This window comes from Protopterus annectens, chromosome 14.part0 (assembly GCF_019279795.1).
Source record: "Protopterus annectens isolate FY-2018-M chromosome 14.part0, PAN1.0, whole genome shotgun sequence".
NCBI lineage: Eukaryota > Metazoa > Chordata > Ceratodontiformes > Protopteridae > Protopterus > Protopterus annectens.
Window position 1 is genome coordinate 766,861,737 of NC_056748.1, and position 17,005 is coordinate 766,878,741.

The 17,005-nt window shown below is 36.3% G+C and overlaps 1 protein-coding gene across 1 annotated transcript in view; it reads left to right on the plus strand.

Moving 5' to 3' along the window:
* The window catches only part of LOC122788725 (solute carrier family 2, facilitated glucose transporter member 5-like), a 569,090-nt gene that overhangs the window by 299,917 nt on the left and 252,168 nt on the right, over window positions 1-17,005 (plus strand). Inside the window, exon 8 of the mRNA XM_044055616.1 lies at window positions 10,563-10,673. Within this exon, the coding sequence (XP_043911551.1) occupies window positions 10,563-10,673 (111 nt within the window). The remainder of the gene's footprint in view (window positions 1-10,562; window positions 10,674-17,005) is intronic.

Here is a 17,005-nt window from a genome sequence, read left to right on the forward strand (position 1 = left end):
GCTGTGTCTATGAATCTAGTTTGTAATCTCTGATAAGAGGTGACTGACTATTCAGGACATTACAACCTGAATAACTGTCCTTGTACATATGTAAGGAATAGGGAATCATGTATTCACCACCTCATTAACTAACTGGACATAATGCAATTTGTCAGTTGTCCTCTGTTAGTGGTAGAATGGTTCTTACTGATGGGTCCATCTGTATTAGAATAGTTTATATGGGAAACAATTTTGGATTCTCATAGAGACCAACAGAATGACTTATTGGCCAGTGGGGAACAGCTCCATTATTTGTTTTACACTATTGTATCCAGCATGCGTGCACGTGCACACACGCTCACACACACACACACACACACACACACATACACACACACACACGAATCTGAACTATTTTTTGCTCTCCCCGGGATTCAACTGAAAAGGGACATTAAGCTCAGTCAGACTTTCCTTGGTAACAAATAGAGCTAAATAAGTGATTAAGAAAGTATGTAAGTGTCTCACAGCAAGAGATTCTCTGGTTTGGTTCTTGGCTGAGGTGCTTTCTTTGTGGAGTCTGTATGTCCTTTCTGTGTTCATGTGGGTTTTCATTGGGTGTTCCAGTATCCTCCTACAGAAGAAAGACCTGGCAACCTACTTCCATTTCAACCTTTGTCTTGAAGACGTTGGGGGTTAGAGATGGCTGTCCTTAGGGTCACACTAGGAGTCAGATGTGACTTGTGAGAGAGCAGTAACTAATGGCAAAACCAAAGAAATCCACAGAACGAGAGACTCCCAGTCCACTCCAAAAAGAATGTAATTTATTGTAGTAAGTGCTTTCGCTGGAAACAGTTCTCCAGCTTCTTCAGACTAAAAAATTACATGACAGTTACTCCCAAACTTTAAAAACCCCACTTAAAACCACACTTCCAATGAAAATCACAAGCCATGATGATGTCATTGAAGCTCATTCTAATTTAAAGCAACAAAATAGGAAACAACTAGATACTGTTCCTATGTAAAAACGCTTGTGTTTGACAAATAAAAAATACAAAATACAAAACCATTTTTCCTTATTGAAAATAGGTTACATATAATACTTGATTACTATATAGCTCAACTTACAAACTACATACAGATGGCTACGGACTATTAAATTTGCCATACTTATTATCAACAAAAATATTATACACAAGATTATTAAATGGAACTCTCTCAACATCTTAAGTAAATAAAATAGTTATGCACATGAGGTACGCTGTAAGCCTAACCATACTGATTTTAATCTGGTGGTGTAAATTTATAAATGCTATAACCCATTGCACACCATTTTACTGCCGCTTGTTGAGCATCTAACCATAATTACCTGGCTAGAGCTTTATTTTTTAACAAACATTTTATTGGCAGTGCCTCTTTCAACCCTGGTGGCGTGTGTGCTCCTGTCCGAATTTGCCATGCTAATTCTGCTTCCTCAAGTACTAAATCCCAGGGACCCCCTCTTGAATTCTTCTCTACGTTTTGCAGCACTACAAAGGAAAACCTATGTGAAGGCAATTCCAGAATGTGTTTTGCTAGGGCATTAGTAATGACGGTGTTGTTTATACTATATAGGTGTTCGTAAATTCTTTGTTTAATTTTTCTTTTGGTTTCCATATATAGAAAGCTTTGCAGCGGTCGCAAATCGCTGCATAAACCACCCCCTGGGAATTGCAGTTAAATTTAGCATCCAAAACATATTCTCTATCTCTAATTTTTATTTGATTGGTTACTTTGATAAATTTACATTGGTGGCATCTGTCACATTTACTCATACCAGTACCACCCCTAGCTGTTTTTTTAGAATTCTCAACCAAGCTTTTCAAATTCAAGCCTCTTCTGTAAGTTAAATGTGGAACTTGGCTAAAGACTTTTCTTAGCCCATGGTCATCTTGTATAAAACCCCAATTTTTACTGACAAATTCTCTAATGTGTTGAGAGTCTAAAGAAAAAGCTGTCAGGAATCTGATGTCCTGTCTAGGACTTGATTCACACTTGTGGCTGATGTCTAAATCTAACTGTGGTGAGGAGGGAGCTATATCATAACCTTTAACTACTAAGGGAGAAAAATGTCCTGAACATCTTTTATGAATGACTTCATCAAATATAAGTTCGATGAAGGCCTGTGGATAGCCCCTCTTGCTAAACATAGATTTTAAGAGTTCACATTCTGTGATAAAATCTGTAAAATCGGAGATCATTCTTGCTGCTCTTACTGCCTGCCCTTTCACTACTGCGTTCTTTTGGTGCAGCAGGTGGCAGCTTGTAAAATGCAAGAACGCATTCGAGTAGGTTGGCTTACGGAAGATGGTCATCCTGAATCTTGTGTTCGGATGATCCTTAGGCAGGTATATATCAAGATAATCTATCTCTTCACATCCTACTTGGAATGTGAAATCTAAAAAGTTGGTGAATGATGTAATTTCATCTATAAATGATTGAATCAAAGATACTTCACCTTTCCATATTAGGAACATATCATCCTGGTATCTCATGTATCAAGCTACATGTTCCCTAAACTTCAGGTTTTTAAATAGAAATCCCAGTAAGCCATAACACTATTAGCAAAGCTGCTGCCACAAGGGGCAACCATGGCTACCCCACTTTTCTGTAGAAAAAACTGATTGTCAAAAAACAGAAAATTATTACCCAGGACAATCTCTAAGAGTGTTTCAATGATGTAGATATCTTTGTCATCTAAACCCTTAAGGTGGAGGAAGTCTCTAACCCATTCTACACCAAGTTGTTGGGGAATGACGGTGTACAAGTCTTTAACATCCACCATAATAAAAATTAAACTATCGTTGCATTCAGTGCTGTTGATATTCTCAAGAAAGTGCCATGAGTCATGACAAATTTGAGGCTCAGATCTAATTATTGGCTTTAACTTGGAGTCAACATATTTGGCACACGCATAAGTAATGGACCCCCTACCATCAACGATCGGCCTAAAGGGTGGATTAAGTAAGTCCTTGTGGAACTTGGGGGTCCCAAAAAAGGTTGGAATAGTGGGTGCTGGCATATTTAAATAATGTAAGATGTCAATATCTATGCTCCCTTCCAAGAACAAGTCATTTAAGGTGTTGTTTATAGTCCTATATTCACCAATGACTTGGTTGAGACTGACCTGTTCATACACAGCACTATCTAAAACAGCCTGCATTCTGCTTATGTATTCATGTTGATCCATGAATACTAACCCTCCTCCCTTATCGGGTTTCATAACCCATACTTTACAGACATTCAATAGCTCAATTAATGCAATTTCTTCATTAGAAATATTCTTGTGCTTATTTGAATGCAAGGTGTTATTGGCCAACAGCCTTCTAAAATCAATTTCACAAGCTTTTTCAAATAAAGCTAAAGTTTCTTGCAACTGTGGATTAAAAAGGCTGGAGACTCTCAGATTGTTAGTGTTGAGTTGGACCCCATAAGGTAAGGTATGTTCAGCTTGTGTACAAACAACTTAAGGTCAATAATCGTCTTGACTAAATTAGCCCTCTTATCAGGCACAAAAGTCAGACCTTTGGAGAAAAAGTTGACCATGTCCTTGTCCACCCGAAGGGAACTAAAATTAAAAGTCTTAAAATCCCCTTCAGTCCTTACTAAAATTTGTGGCACGTCTCTTATTATCTCTTCCTCCAGTTCTGATGTTTCCTTTTCTGACCCTGCCTCCTGTTGTTGGTATGTCGGTTTGGGTAATATTGTTGTACGTCGTTATTCAACTGAAAATCCTGCTGATTATTAGCATTGCTATGAACAGCAGAGTTCGTCCCAGCTATTTGCTCCTGTTGTTGGGGAATGTGATGTTGTTGGTTGTTTCTGATCCACTCACTACGGCAGACCAACGAGGCTGGATTGTCAACCATACAGTTGGCAGAGTCATCCAGGTCAGTTATGTTGTCTTGTAAACCTGTGTGGCCATCATTGTCTCCACTGTTATAGGCATTGGTGACAGGTGGAGGAGATGGATAAGCAAATCCTTTTGAATATACATTCAGATCCCTAGATATTTTCTTATTTTTAGTCTCAATAAAATACTACTAAAGATCCGGGTGTATTCGAACCTATACCTGTCATAGTCTTCTGTGTTAGTTATATTTTGTTCTAATGTTTGTAAGTCCCCTTTTAATGAAGCAATTTGCACCAAATAGTTTTTAACTAAGATGCTGAGAAATTCCAAGCCCTGTTTATCAAACAGAGCCTTCAACTCCATATGGAACGGGGATCCGTTCACAAGGCCTACTGGGTACCGCCACTGGCGCAAACCTTTCGGGATGATTTTTTTATTTATGCATTCTTCCAAGTAGGAAACTTCAAGTTGTATTTTCCTACATTTAAATAGTTTCTGATCAAATTCGTTTAAATACCCCATGAGGGAGTTGGTAACATTGTTATGGTTGATTGCCCTGTCATTCAAAATACTGGTGTTCGTAAAAAAAGAGGCTTCTCTCAAAAGAGCCTGAGTAGTCGGCACATCACCAATTCTGTGTGTGCTATTAAGTGCGAGTTGGCCCCCTTCATAGGCCTCACACGACTCTCTTCATTCACCGCATTCAGTTGGTTTGAGGCTAACAAAGTCATTCTATTCCCACCATTGGAAGTTGCTGGAAATTGCGAGGACAGCTCAGTTCATTGACTACTAGGTGCACCCGCACCTGTGTGAGCCACCTGCCCATTGCCGATGTCCAAGAGTTGCGATAATGTTTCAACTTTCTTTAATAATTATTGCACAAGAATAGTAAGGATACCTGCAGCATTCACTTCCAAGGCAGAAGTGGGTGTGTTGTTTGTTCCATTCTCTTGGGTAAAAAGTAATTGTGAAGGTGAACCTGAGCCGCTCGCCATGATGAAGAGAAAAACAGTAACTAACGGCAAAACCAAAGAAATCCACAGAACGAGAGATTCGCAGTCTACTCCAAAAAGAACATAATTTATTGTAGTAAGCACTTTTGCTGGAAACAGGTTACAGGTGACTTGTGAGAGAGCAAGCAATTGAAGTTGGTAAGTGAGTAAATAAATAAATACTTTGTGAAACTACTCCTTGTTTGTTTTCTGACTTCTAGCACTATAAAAAGTCAGCCCTTACTCTACAACCACAAATGCACGATTGATCATTGAATCTCATCCTAAGACCTTCTCAGGACCACTAGTTTCACATCAGGTCTTCAGAAGAGAACAATGCCCACTGGTATCATATTTTGTTTGTGCATTTCCACTTGTCTTTGTAATCAGTGCCCTTTTTGATTCACTTACTAGTAAGGCTGCTAGATGAATGTATTTTTGTGCTTTAATTGTTTTTTCTGTTACTTATCAATAACACAGTGTACTCTTTATAAAGAGACTTATTCAGCTCCTTGTTTTGCACCAGCATTATATTTTCACGTTGTTCATTTCCCTGTACTCTCTGCTTTTACCAGTTCTGTCACTGGGCATGGTTATACAATTTTCGGTACTTCCGTATTATCGCAACCAGATTTTCGTGGTTGCGAAAATAGCATACTTCAAGTCAAAGGAGCCCATGCAACACTGTACAGTGTTATTGAAAGTCCTTATTGCTCAGTACAAACTGTGGATTACCTTCAGGAAGACCAGCAAATTATGTATGTGAACCGTTACTGTTGTAAGACCCCTAACAACATTTCATCATTCAGCGATGGCAGCTATTTGAATCAACCACGACCTTTGAAGTTCATGACAGCAGTTAGGCACACTGACCTTTCTGTTCAGATATTTCCATCATCCTTAATGAAACATTAAGGGGAATGTGTAACTGATATAACAAGTACAGCAAATGAGCTGTTTGGAAGGGGAATTGAAGATGTACAACACGTGAAATTTGACTTTGTAAACAGCACAACAAATGTCTCAAGTGTGGAGATTTCACCATCACGTCTGCTTTTCCCATTATCTGTCTATGGTATTACACCTAAAAGGTGTGTTGGGGAGAAACAATTCAGGACATCAGGCAAAGTTGGAAAGGGAAGGGTGATTTAATATTAGCAGCACAGGAATGGTTATGTTTAAACTGATTTTTATTTCACAGTGAAGGTAGTTTTAAGAAGGGTTAGCAAGAACACCAGAAAAAGTTACTGTCGCTGTGGCTGTAAGCACCGTTAATGCACAAATTAGATAACTCCACACATGTTGCCAGTAAAGTGCACACAGCCACAGCGAAACACTAACTTTCTCCCTTGTTCTTGATAACCCTTCTTAAAACAATCTTTACTGTGAAAGAAAAGACATTTCCTGACATTGTTACAACAATAAGGGACAGCTTTTAATATTGAGAAGCAAGTGGTATTATCGCTAAAATCTGGTTGTGATAATACGTAAGTACCCAATTTTCTTGTTTATGAAGTTGTCTTTAAGCAGAATATTAACTGACATTGCTCCAACCATAGAGCAGATATCTATCTGGATGTCCTCTACACACATATATTTTATGTAAAGCATCCCACTCTGCAGTCAACTGGAGTATTTTTTCTTTGAGCAGTTCCTTAGCTGTCACAGGATACTATGAAGGAAAGTAGGCCCATACCGCTCCTTACACTCCTTGATATCTGAAAACTAGCATGTCTTTTATAAGAGAGAGAAATGATGCATTTTATGATGTGGAAAGTATGCTGAAAGTCTTGAATGGGATATGTAGCAAATAATAAATATTGCTTTTTGAACAGTGGTTCATAAATCATGTCATGGGTCTCATGGGCATTCTGGAATTTGCATTTGAACAGTTGCATGTTGTTTTGTATTGGTGTGGCAACACAAAATATCTATATTTCTTTCAGATTCATTTGCAGTCTCTTTATTTTGTTCCTCACATTCTTCAGTCATGCTCACCCTCTTGTTTGCTATCTCACCTTTTCCTCTCTTTCCTATATTTCAAATAACTATCTTTACCAGTATGGATTTTTTGCAAGTCTGTTTGTTTGCACTTCGCAGCTGGCATAAAACACTGATCCCCATCGGCCATTTCCAGATTTAGCTCGGGAGCAGTCTCCGGTTTAATGATTTGTTCAGAATGACATAGTAGGCAAATACTGGCTGAGAAAATCAAACCCTGGACCACAGGAAATATCTCAATAACAGCCCAAAGCCTTACTCTTCTCTGCTAACTACTTATAACTCAAAAGATCGAATTATTTCCTTATAGTACATGAAAAATTGCTCTTAATAAAGCTCATTTTCCTTGCTTTCTACAGTCCAGTCTTCAGTCTTAATTTATAGTATACTTCAGTTTGTTAATATATTCATTGATGATCCTTTGCCTCTCACCTTCTTTACTTGTGTGCTTAATATGCTCACTGCAATTTCTGGCCTTTTTGCATTGTCATTTCTGCTTATATTGTATGCACACATTTATTTGTTTCTGTCTTCATTTTCTATTTCTCTGTCCTTACTTTGTGCCATATTACTTTATATGGTACTTAACATATTATCGCAACCAGGCTCCAAATCTCTGATAATGCCTGACATTATGGACAAACGAGTCGTTGTCCTTAATGTCATAATTTGGGACAGTTTACTAACCTGCATGCCTTTTTGCACTGTCCTGCAAATTGGAGTTGAGATGACTCGAGCGTTATGTGAGGAAAATGTAGTGACTGGCTCTGGAAGTTGTTTGTGAAAGAGCAGTGTTGGCCCCCGGGAGTGTTATCCTCCATGATGTGTGTTTAATGATAAATGAATCATGTCTGTAGACATTGTGTTTTTCCCCCTTTTTGGATAGTGTGGGAACTGTCAGCTGCTTTTTACCCCTTTTGAGCTGCTATGGGACCTGTCAACCTTCAAAACAGCTCTGTGGAGGGGAATATGCGGCTCTTTGCATCAGGCCACAAAATGTCATCGCTTGAAAGGAGAACGTGTCTTTGCTGTCACTGTATGTCTTTTCGGGACAGAGTTTTGGGCAAACCAGAAAGAAACACAGTAGTATTTTCAAAACTGTTTACATTTAGTGAGGGTGTGCCGTGACTGTGATTGAGTAATTACTCTGTTTCACATACGTTTGCTGTGTTGTGTGCACCCATAACAGGACTTGGAAAAGTAGTATGACTGATATGATGTCGGGAAATGGCATAGCTTCAAACAGTCATTTTTTTAAATAGTACACAGTTCCTCCTACCTAAACAAAGTGTTCTTTTAAAGATAACATTGCCTGTGTGATTCTGCATACATTTCTGGTTACATTCACACACCAGGAAGCAAGCGATATTATCGCAAAAATCTGGTTGCGATAATACATAAGCACCCTTTGCCATGTTGTCTTTTCTATTTTTTTGTTTGTGAAACATTTTTTTCCAGTACTGTCGCTCATCTCTGCTACTTCAGTTTTTGCATACTCTGACCAAAAATTCTGTTTCTTTAATCATGGACACGCATTCCTATGTTGAACACTGTCCCTTATGAGGGATAACACAACATCAGTGCTGTCTTTTGTAACTCTTTCTTTTTTGTCTGCCTCTCCCAATTCACTTTGTCTTTCTTCGTTGACTGGCTTCCTCTTCATTTCTTTTTTATTAACTTTTCTTAGAAAAGGTTTATAATCCCCCTCCCCTCTTAGCTGTGTTCTAGGAATTCTGGTGTGTTCAGAACTGCTCTATGGAACTCACAGAACATGCTCAGTTATTTGAAAAATATATATATGTAGTCTTTAGAATACTTGTGTTAGTAAGAGGGGGATTGGTGTTCCCTTTAAAACTCCATTCCTGCCCCACTTCTCAAAAGTTAGAAGGGGTGCTATATGTTTTACTAAAGGAAAAACGGTAAAACTAAGAGAGGACAAGTATGATAAAATATTGATGTTTTTCTTTGTTATATAGCTTTTCTTTTCTCTTGAAGAAGGTAGGGATGTGACAATGCATCATCACTGGAGACATCCTGCGTGAAGTTCCTTAAGTTACGCTATGCAAGGATGGCGTTAGGTACAAGGAAACTTTATTTTCACAGAAATATATCTGAATCATCCATGTTTTTATTTATATATTAATCTCACTGGACTTAAAATTTCTAATATCATCAACTTCACATAATACAGCTGTGTGGACTTGTATTCCTTCTGATTTGCACTTCTAAATTTATATACCTCATATGCAAGATTTTTCTTCAGTTTTACATGATTGTTTAGTTTGCCTAGTTCATTTTGGAGTCAGTTATCTGATTCTGTTATGGTATATATATATATATATATATATATATATATATATATATATATAAAATAATAGTAGTATGATCAGGTCTTTAATTGTAATATGTATAATATATATTTCAGGCATGGATTCCAAGAAATTTACCTCTTGAGTGATATGCTCGAGAGGCGAATCTTGGCATCCAGCTTAAGAACGCATGATATTAAGTTACATTGTGAGATCCAATCATAATTCTTTGTAGTGCATGGAGATTTATTTGTTCCATGTACTACTAGTTATAGAAAAAAAGCGGGTAAAACAATGAGGAAGTGCTGTCAAACAGATAGCATGAGACTAACTTGCCTATTCCCTGTCTAAGGGAAGCAGTTGGTTCCTAAATACATTCAGAGTGGCTGTAATGTTGAAGACAGCAGACAGACACAGAGCTGAAATGAAGCAGTTTCATGTTTGGCTGCTATTGTTTACTGGTTGGCAATGTCAGCTTTTAGTCTCTAGCACCTGTCGTAATCTTAACAGTAAATAAACACCTAGGCCATCTTTTAACTGATATTAAAATGTAATCATTGTACTCCAACAGTCTCTTGTTGCACTCAATACCCTTGTATTGTTCTGAAATCTAGCTATTATTCTATGAGCTTTTATTTTGTCTGTCATAGTCTGTCTCAAATATTGGCAGACAATATATTTGTGGAGACAATTTTCTCACTTTCTGTCTGCTTAAATGTTAAACATTTCTTGTTTTCTGTTACTTGATGTCTCCTTCGTTTTGTATGCATTCTGTTCACTAAATGCAGTTTAGCTTTAAACATCCACAGACACGTTGTCTAAATATAATTGAACTTTATGATGCAGACACACTGGTTGCATTGTACAGGAGGTTGCAGCATATAACAAACATATAAATAAAATTTCAGGGCAGGAAAGATTCAACAGTGGAATATCAAATTTAATAAAGGAGCAGCTTTACATTACTTGCAAAAATTGCTGATAATCACAATCGTCTGTTTTTGTGTTAACTACAGTATTGTATTCCTATACTATCTATTGCGTACATGCACTTTTTAACAGATGGAATATAATCCTTCTTGCTTTTCTTCTGATATTGTCTCAGAATGAAAAAGTCCTTGAAGACGTAAACAGATTTTTTTTCCATTTTAGGGATAACAAGGCATGGTATGTTCTTAAACATAGAGTGGTAGGTGTAAAATGTTTATCTCACAAAATTAACAAAGAGAACTTTAGAGCTTTAAAATATGTAAATATAAACTATCTTCATTTGAGGTCTAGGAATAACTGGAATTTAAATGGTTTGCTCAACCATTCAATAATTGTCACTGTTTTCTCTGTTTGTTTTTTAATATGTTGTGATTAAATCGCTCACTTTTTTTTTTTTTGCAGATCTGGTTTTATACAAATTCAATCTTTGAGAATGCAGGAATTCCAGCAGATGAAATCCAATATACAACAGTAGGAACTGGTGTTGTTGAGATTATAGCAGGATTAATTGGGGTAAGACTGATAATTAACCCTCAAGGTGACAGCGTACAATTCATTTATTTATCCTAACAGCTGACACTTACTAGACTGGAAGTATCACCTTCCAACCCATGTTATGAAGCATTAATAACAATTCTACCCACATCTTCAGTAAATTTAACCCAGTAAAATAAGTAAGAAAAATAAACAAAAGTGCATATGTCGCATCCCCCAAAACAAATACTCAACCCCTAAAACAGCAGTACCCACTGAAATCAAACTCATAGAAGTGAAATCTGATCAAATTAAATTGAAGAAAAAATGAAATTAAAGTATAAAAAATAAAATGTGTAGTGTTACTAGCTATTTGGAAAACATCACTTGTAAAACAGAAATGATTTAAAATATATGAATATAGTAATATTAAACTAAGAAAATGTGGCTATATGATTACAGTAAAACCCCAGTAAACTCCTAAATTAATGACGTTATTAAAATCATTACAGCTTACTTCAAAACTAGAGTAGAAAACCAACCGGAAGACAGTTTGTTCATAAAAATCTACAACTATACAAAACACAGTTCATTGGACAATGTACACAATTTAATGGAAAATATTAATTGAAGCTAAGAAATGGATAAATTGAAACTGTAGGGGTCTAGTTTGTGTGTTAGATGGGATATCTTGTACTTTAGCATTTGAAAACTTGATTGTGATTTTGGCTTTGCAACTCACCACAAAACTTGTTCCCGAAATGTGCAGTACAAGATATTTAATTTATGATATGCCAGACTCTAAACACATTCCACACTCACACACGGTATACACATATATAGATATATACTGAAAAATTGGTGAGCTCTGGTAGACATTCATAGTCTCAGTGGACAGTTGGCTTTGGCAGATTGTAGTTGCATTAGAGTATAAAACTTTCACTAAAATGTATATTTTCAAATTTTGCATTACTGCCATACAACAAGCTTACGACCAACATATCTTTCAGCAGTATTTGCAAACTGTTATTGAACTATTATGTGTAGTAAAGAAACATCACTGAAACATGTTCTCCTCAGGCCTCCATTGAAAATAGGCTCATTTTTGGCCCAATGGATTTTCCCGGTAAACAAATGGCAAATAAAATAAAAATAAAAAATAAAATTAGCAATAATAGTTCTAAGTATTCATTACTTTGCATGCCAAAACAATGTGCTCTTATAATCTTTAAATTGGCCATTTACAGAAACATGCCATTGTGCATCATTGTTACATCTCAGAAGTGTGGTGAATAATCATACAAGGAAGCATAAACTAAACTGTAAATACACTCCAGTAGTAATTTACAAACCATGTATGATAACACATTTCAAAATCTATTTATTTAATAAGCAGGGTAGAAGCAGATCCACATAGGCCTACTCAGACTCAACTCAGCTGGGGAGTACTATCTGTTTAAGTGACTTAGTCAGAGTCACAGGTAAACAAATGGAGGCTGAGGAATCAAACCTTGGGCCAAAGAAAGCAGCTTTCTAACAGGTCATAGGTTTAGTCCTTTGTGCTAACTGTTAGACCATAAATAAATTAATTAACAAGTAAATAAATTCCTAAATAAATCACCACAGCATTACTATATTGTACTGAACTGCTGTATTGTTCATTGATGGTATATTTTGGAACTGCATGTTGTCATGAAAGGAGATACTGCCAGCCCAGCTATCTGGAATTTTGTAAATATTTATATGTCATTTGTGAATATCAACATGATTCATATGCTTGTGTTACAAATGTATTAGAACCGTATGTTATGTTTAAGCAGTGTACCCTACTGGAACAGAACAGAAATGTACATACACTATTGTAACTGTTTAGATGTGCATATTTTAACAATGGAAACAGGAACACAAGAGGTTAATTTCAGAAAAAATACCAAAAATGTAAATTACTTTATGACCACATAATAAAAGGAAGTTATCTTTCAGTTTCAGTGCAGTAACAGACATACTGTTTAGAACTAGAGGTTCTCTGTATTGTCTTGCAAGTGTTTTATTGTTTTATGACTTATAGCAAGCACCAAGATTTGAGGAAAATCTCTTGTGTATGCATTTTCACAGGTAGATGCTAAATGCTACCAGCTGCATCGATGGTTGTTTTTCAACTGGAATAGTCAGATGACAATAAGTGATGTCATCCTGCAAGCTATCGCAGCAGTAATATTTGCAATATTAATTTAAGAACTCTCTGAGAGAGTCTGAGTAGTTTGTATTTTATATTTTGTATTTTGTCTTTGATCTGACAAGAACATTCACTCACCACATATGCCTTGTTGCTCTGTAAGTAAGTTAACTAGGGTATAGTAATTATTTTAGATTCAGACAGGAATAAAGTGAAGTATAGTTTAGATGTTTATTTATTTGAGAGTGTTTTAAATATTTCCTGTGATTTTGAATGCTGATGTAGCTGTGATTATATACTGAGTATTTTTTTGTACTTTTATTATTTATTATTAAATATGTTTATACCTATCATTGTGGCTGATATCAGACATATTTAAGTTCTGAGAGTACTTGAATATTTATTTGGTGACACTGTGGGCTATTCCTAATAGCCTTGCTCTTGGTCAAACTACCATTTGTATTGATACTAACATTACACAGTAAGATTGGACACCCTTTGCTAAGGGCTGTAAAGTAGCTGATAAGGAAGTGGCTGGTGGCAGTGATAACTACCTTATAGTCTGGGCAGAAGGGGGCATAGCTAGTAAACCTGTGCCAGCCTTCCTCAGGTGTGTGTGTGTGTGTGTGTGTGTGTGTGTGTGTGTGTGTGTGTGTGTGTGAATCAAACCTCAAAGGTTGTGTGTCAGCTACTTGGGCAGGGACACAAAGCACTGGTTGGACAGAGAGAGTACTGGAGGTCTTGCCTTGGCCACTCAACTGGGATCTCATCCTATAGCTGTTCCAGTGGGGAGTCTTATTGGGGATCTGGAGAAAGAAGAAGAAACCAGCCCCAGACTGACTGTGGTCTCTGTGTGCTCTTAACAAAAATTGCACTTGATGCAGAGAGCTGCATCTGAAAACCTGTATGTGTGTACTTGTCATCCTCTCACTGTACCGCCCCTCTGGTGTTAGTGGGAATGATTGAGGTTCCTTGATTCCTGGTCGAGTGTTAGGGCGTCAAACATGTCATTGTCAGATTTTAAAACTATTTTCACTGCGGCATTACAAAAAATACAAAAACATGATCATGACTGTTCATTTTCCATAATTATGCATCTATCATATTCTGAAACCCATGAGATCTTTCCAAACATCTGAAACATCTGTCACTACCACAAATCAAAAATATACTGTACTGCTTCATTTCAAATTGTGCACTACCGTTTTCCAGAAGTTTTGTTGTCACTGTTAACTTCTACTACTTACTGTCCTTTGAGATAATGCTTTATAGACATTTTCCAGAATTATGACTGTATCACTGCTACATTGTATAATCTGTGCACCACCACCACCGCTCAGCAGTATTGAACCCATACTGCCATGTCATAGGATCACATATCACTATCACTATCTATAACAACATTTTTATTGTACAATGACTCCCCAGTAATATTCAAAAAACGAGCACGCTGATTGGCCAGTTCAACCAGCGTGCCCATTGTAAATCCCAGAATATGCTAATGGAAAAAGGTCCGGTCACCCAGACTTCTTTCTGTTCGTATATTCCATAACTTTTATTTATTTATTTATTTTTTAACAAAAAGTAAAAAAATCTATAGTCCAGACTCTGGACATACCAGAGAGATAGCATGGAGGAAATACAAAGAAAATCAGGTACGTTATTTAAAACTAAACACACATACCTGATTTTCTTTGCATTTCCTGCATTCTTTCTCTCTCTCTCTCTCCTACTGCTAAAGTAGCCAAAACTTTTCTTCTTTTTAATTAAAAAAAAACAAACACAGAGCAGCAGATACCTTCTTTTCTCCATTGCTTCCTTTTCAAAGCATTGATATACTGGGTATGCATTGGAATGCAAGTCCCATATGCATATGCAGTACATCAAAACAAAGCAGCAGGATACCACCAGCCACAGAAGGACAGTACGGTGCTGTTATACAAAGACATTATTTAAGAAAAGTAAATATTTTTTTCTTAAATAATGTCATTGTATAATAGCAATAACGGACTCTGTGGTTGTGGTATATTGAAATTTTCCCCACAGTTGGCTTTATTTAATCACGTCAACTGTGGATAAATCTTCAATATATCACACCATCTTGTCAGTTATTGCTTAAATGATCTCCATATAACTGACATTATGACTCTTTGTTATATCACGTAAATACATATATCATATTTCAAACTCACAGTTTGCTTACATTTTCTGAAAGCATGCATGGTATTCTGAGATTATGCATCAATATCACATTCTGAAATTGTGAGTTACCAACATATTACTAAATTATTCATCACCAGACTTTCTACATTTGTGTACAGTTTCTGTGCTTCAAAATTGCATGGCAATCTCATAATGCAAAATTATGCCTAAACTGTATACCACAAAAATGTTACATTATCCCAGTAACATAAAGAAGGTAGCTCCAATGAACTTTTACTCACTCCATTCTCTAAAGTATGAAAGATGCATCCATTATCAGATCATAAACCTTCTGCTATTAGAACACTTACTACCTCCTCACATCATGGCTTCTGGCCCCATTAGAGCACTGAAACTGTCCTATTACACTTTCTGTATACAGTCAGCCAAAATAGAAATTCACGCAACCCTACCTCTACTCCATTTCTAAACATCGTAGTGGTATGATACCATAACTAACGCTCTTCTCAGCAAGCTCATTTACTCATGAATTCCCACCAAAACTAAATTAATCACATTTACCACCATTAAACTCTCACCAGCTAGCATGGCACTAAATATAGTTTTATCTAACAACATCAGAACAAGTAATCCATAGCTAGTTACAAACTTAAATAGGACCAGCACATCAGTGCTGTTGTCCAAAAAAAAAAAACAAATTAGGGCTACTTTACAAAGCCAAGCCATTTCTCCCTAACCACAATAGGGAGATAACTGCAACATCACTCTAATTTCATAACCTGCTGTATGCATCAACAATTTTCACTAATCTTCACATTAAATGAAGAACAAATTTTAACAGTGTTATAATAAAAAAAATGTATCCAACCTCCCAAACTGATCCTGTCATTGTATTCCCTTGCAGAACATGATCTGGCTTGAATTCCCATACCACAAGTCATATACATAGCTTATAATGGCAACTCCCCCCCCCAAAAAAACTACTTCACCATCCCTCAAATGCCCACACCGTCAACAATACAATAAAATGGGTACAAATCCAAAAGCACTAAGAACAAACCACTGACACCAACGTGAAGTGTGAGACAGTTTTAATGTCCAGCTTTCAGGTATGAAATACCCTTCCTCATTGTTGACAGTACACAATTCTAATAGCATATCTTTTAAGTCATAAAAGTTAATTACGCAACCAATAAAAAATGAATAAGAATTTCAAACATTTAAAGGCATATCATACAAAAATATGATATCATTCATATCAAGACACTAAAAACATAAAATATATAAACATAAAAACACATCCTATATAAAGATGCTTTGCATAAAAAACACTTATACTTTATAAAGTAAATTTCATAAAATAGCTTGCTTTATCTTAAGCACAGGCTTAATAGAAACAGCCTGGTTTATACCAGGTACATGATCTGCTCGTAAGCATACAATCCAGTTAAGTTCCTTATTCTCCAGCTTAGTATTTACATCACCTCTTCTCATTGATTTCACTAAGGGCTCAATAACCCTAAATTTAAAGTTATGTGTAATATTTTCTGCTACATATTTTGCAAGAAAATTACTCATAATTCCCTGCCTGATGTCAGAGTTATGCTCAATAATTCTGTCTTTTAAGCTTCGTGATGATTTACTGACATAAAAACTTGCACATTTTGTGCAAGTTTCAAGATAAATAATATTACAGGTGGCATAACATCTAAAAGTGAAAATAATGCCCATTGTAGGATGTATATAAATATTACTTTTTTCTATGAAAGAATAACAACAGTTGAAGCTCATAAAGGTCCCTTGTTTCATTATTTTATTCCTATCAGAGTCATTTTTAATATCCTTACAACATAGCCTATTCCTTAAATTGGTACAGTTTTGATAAGTAAATAATGGTCTTTCATTAATAATTTTGCTAAGATCAGGCAGTGTTCTTAAAATTGCCCAATTATCAGACACCACTTTTCTAATACCAGGGGTACATCTACTATATGTAGTAACATAGCGAACAATACCTTGTTGATTCATATTT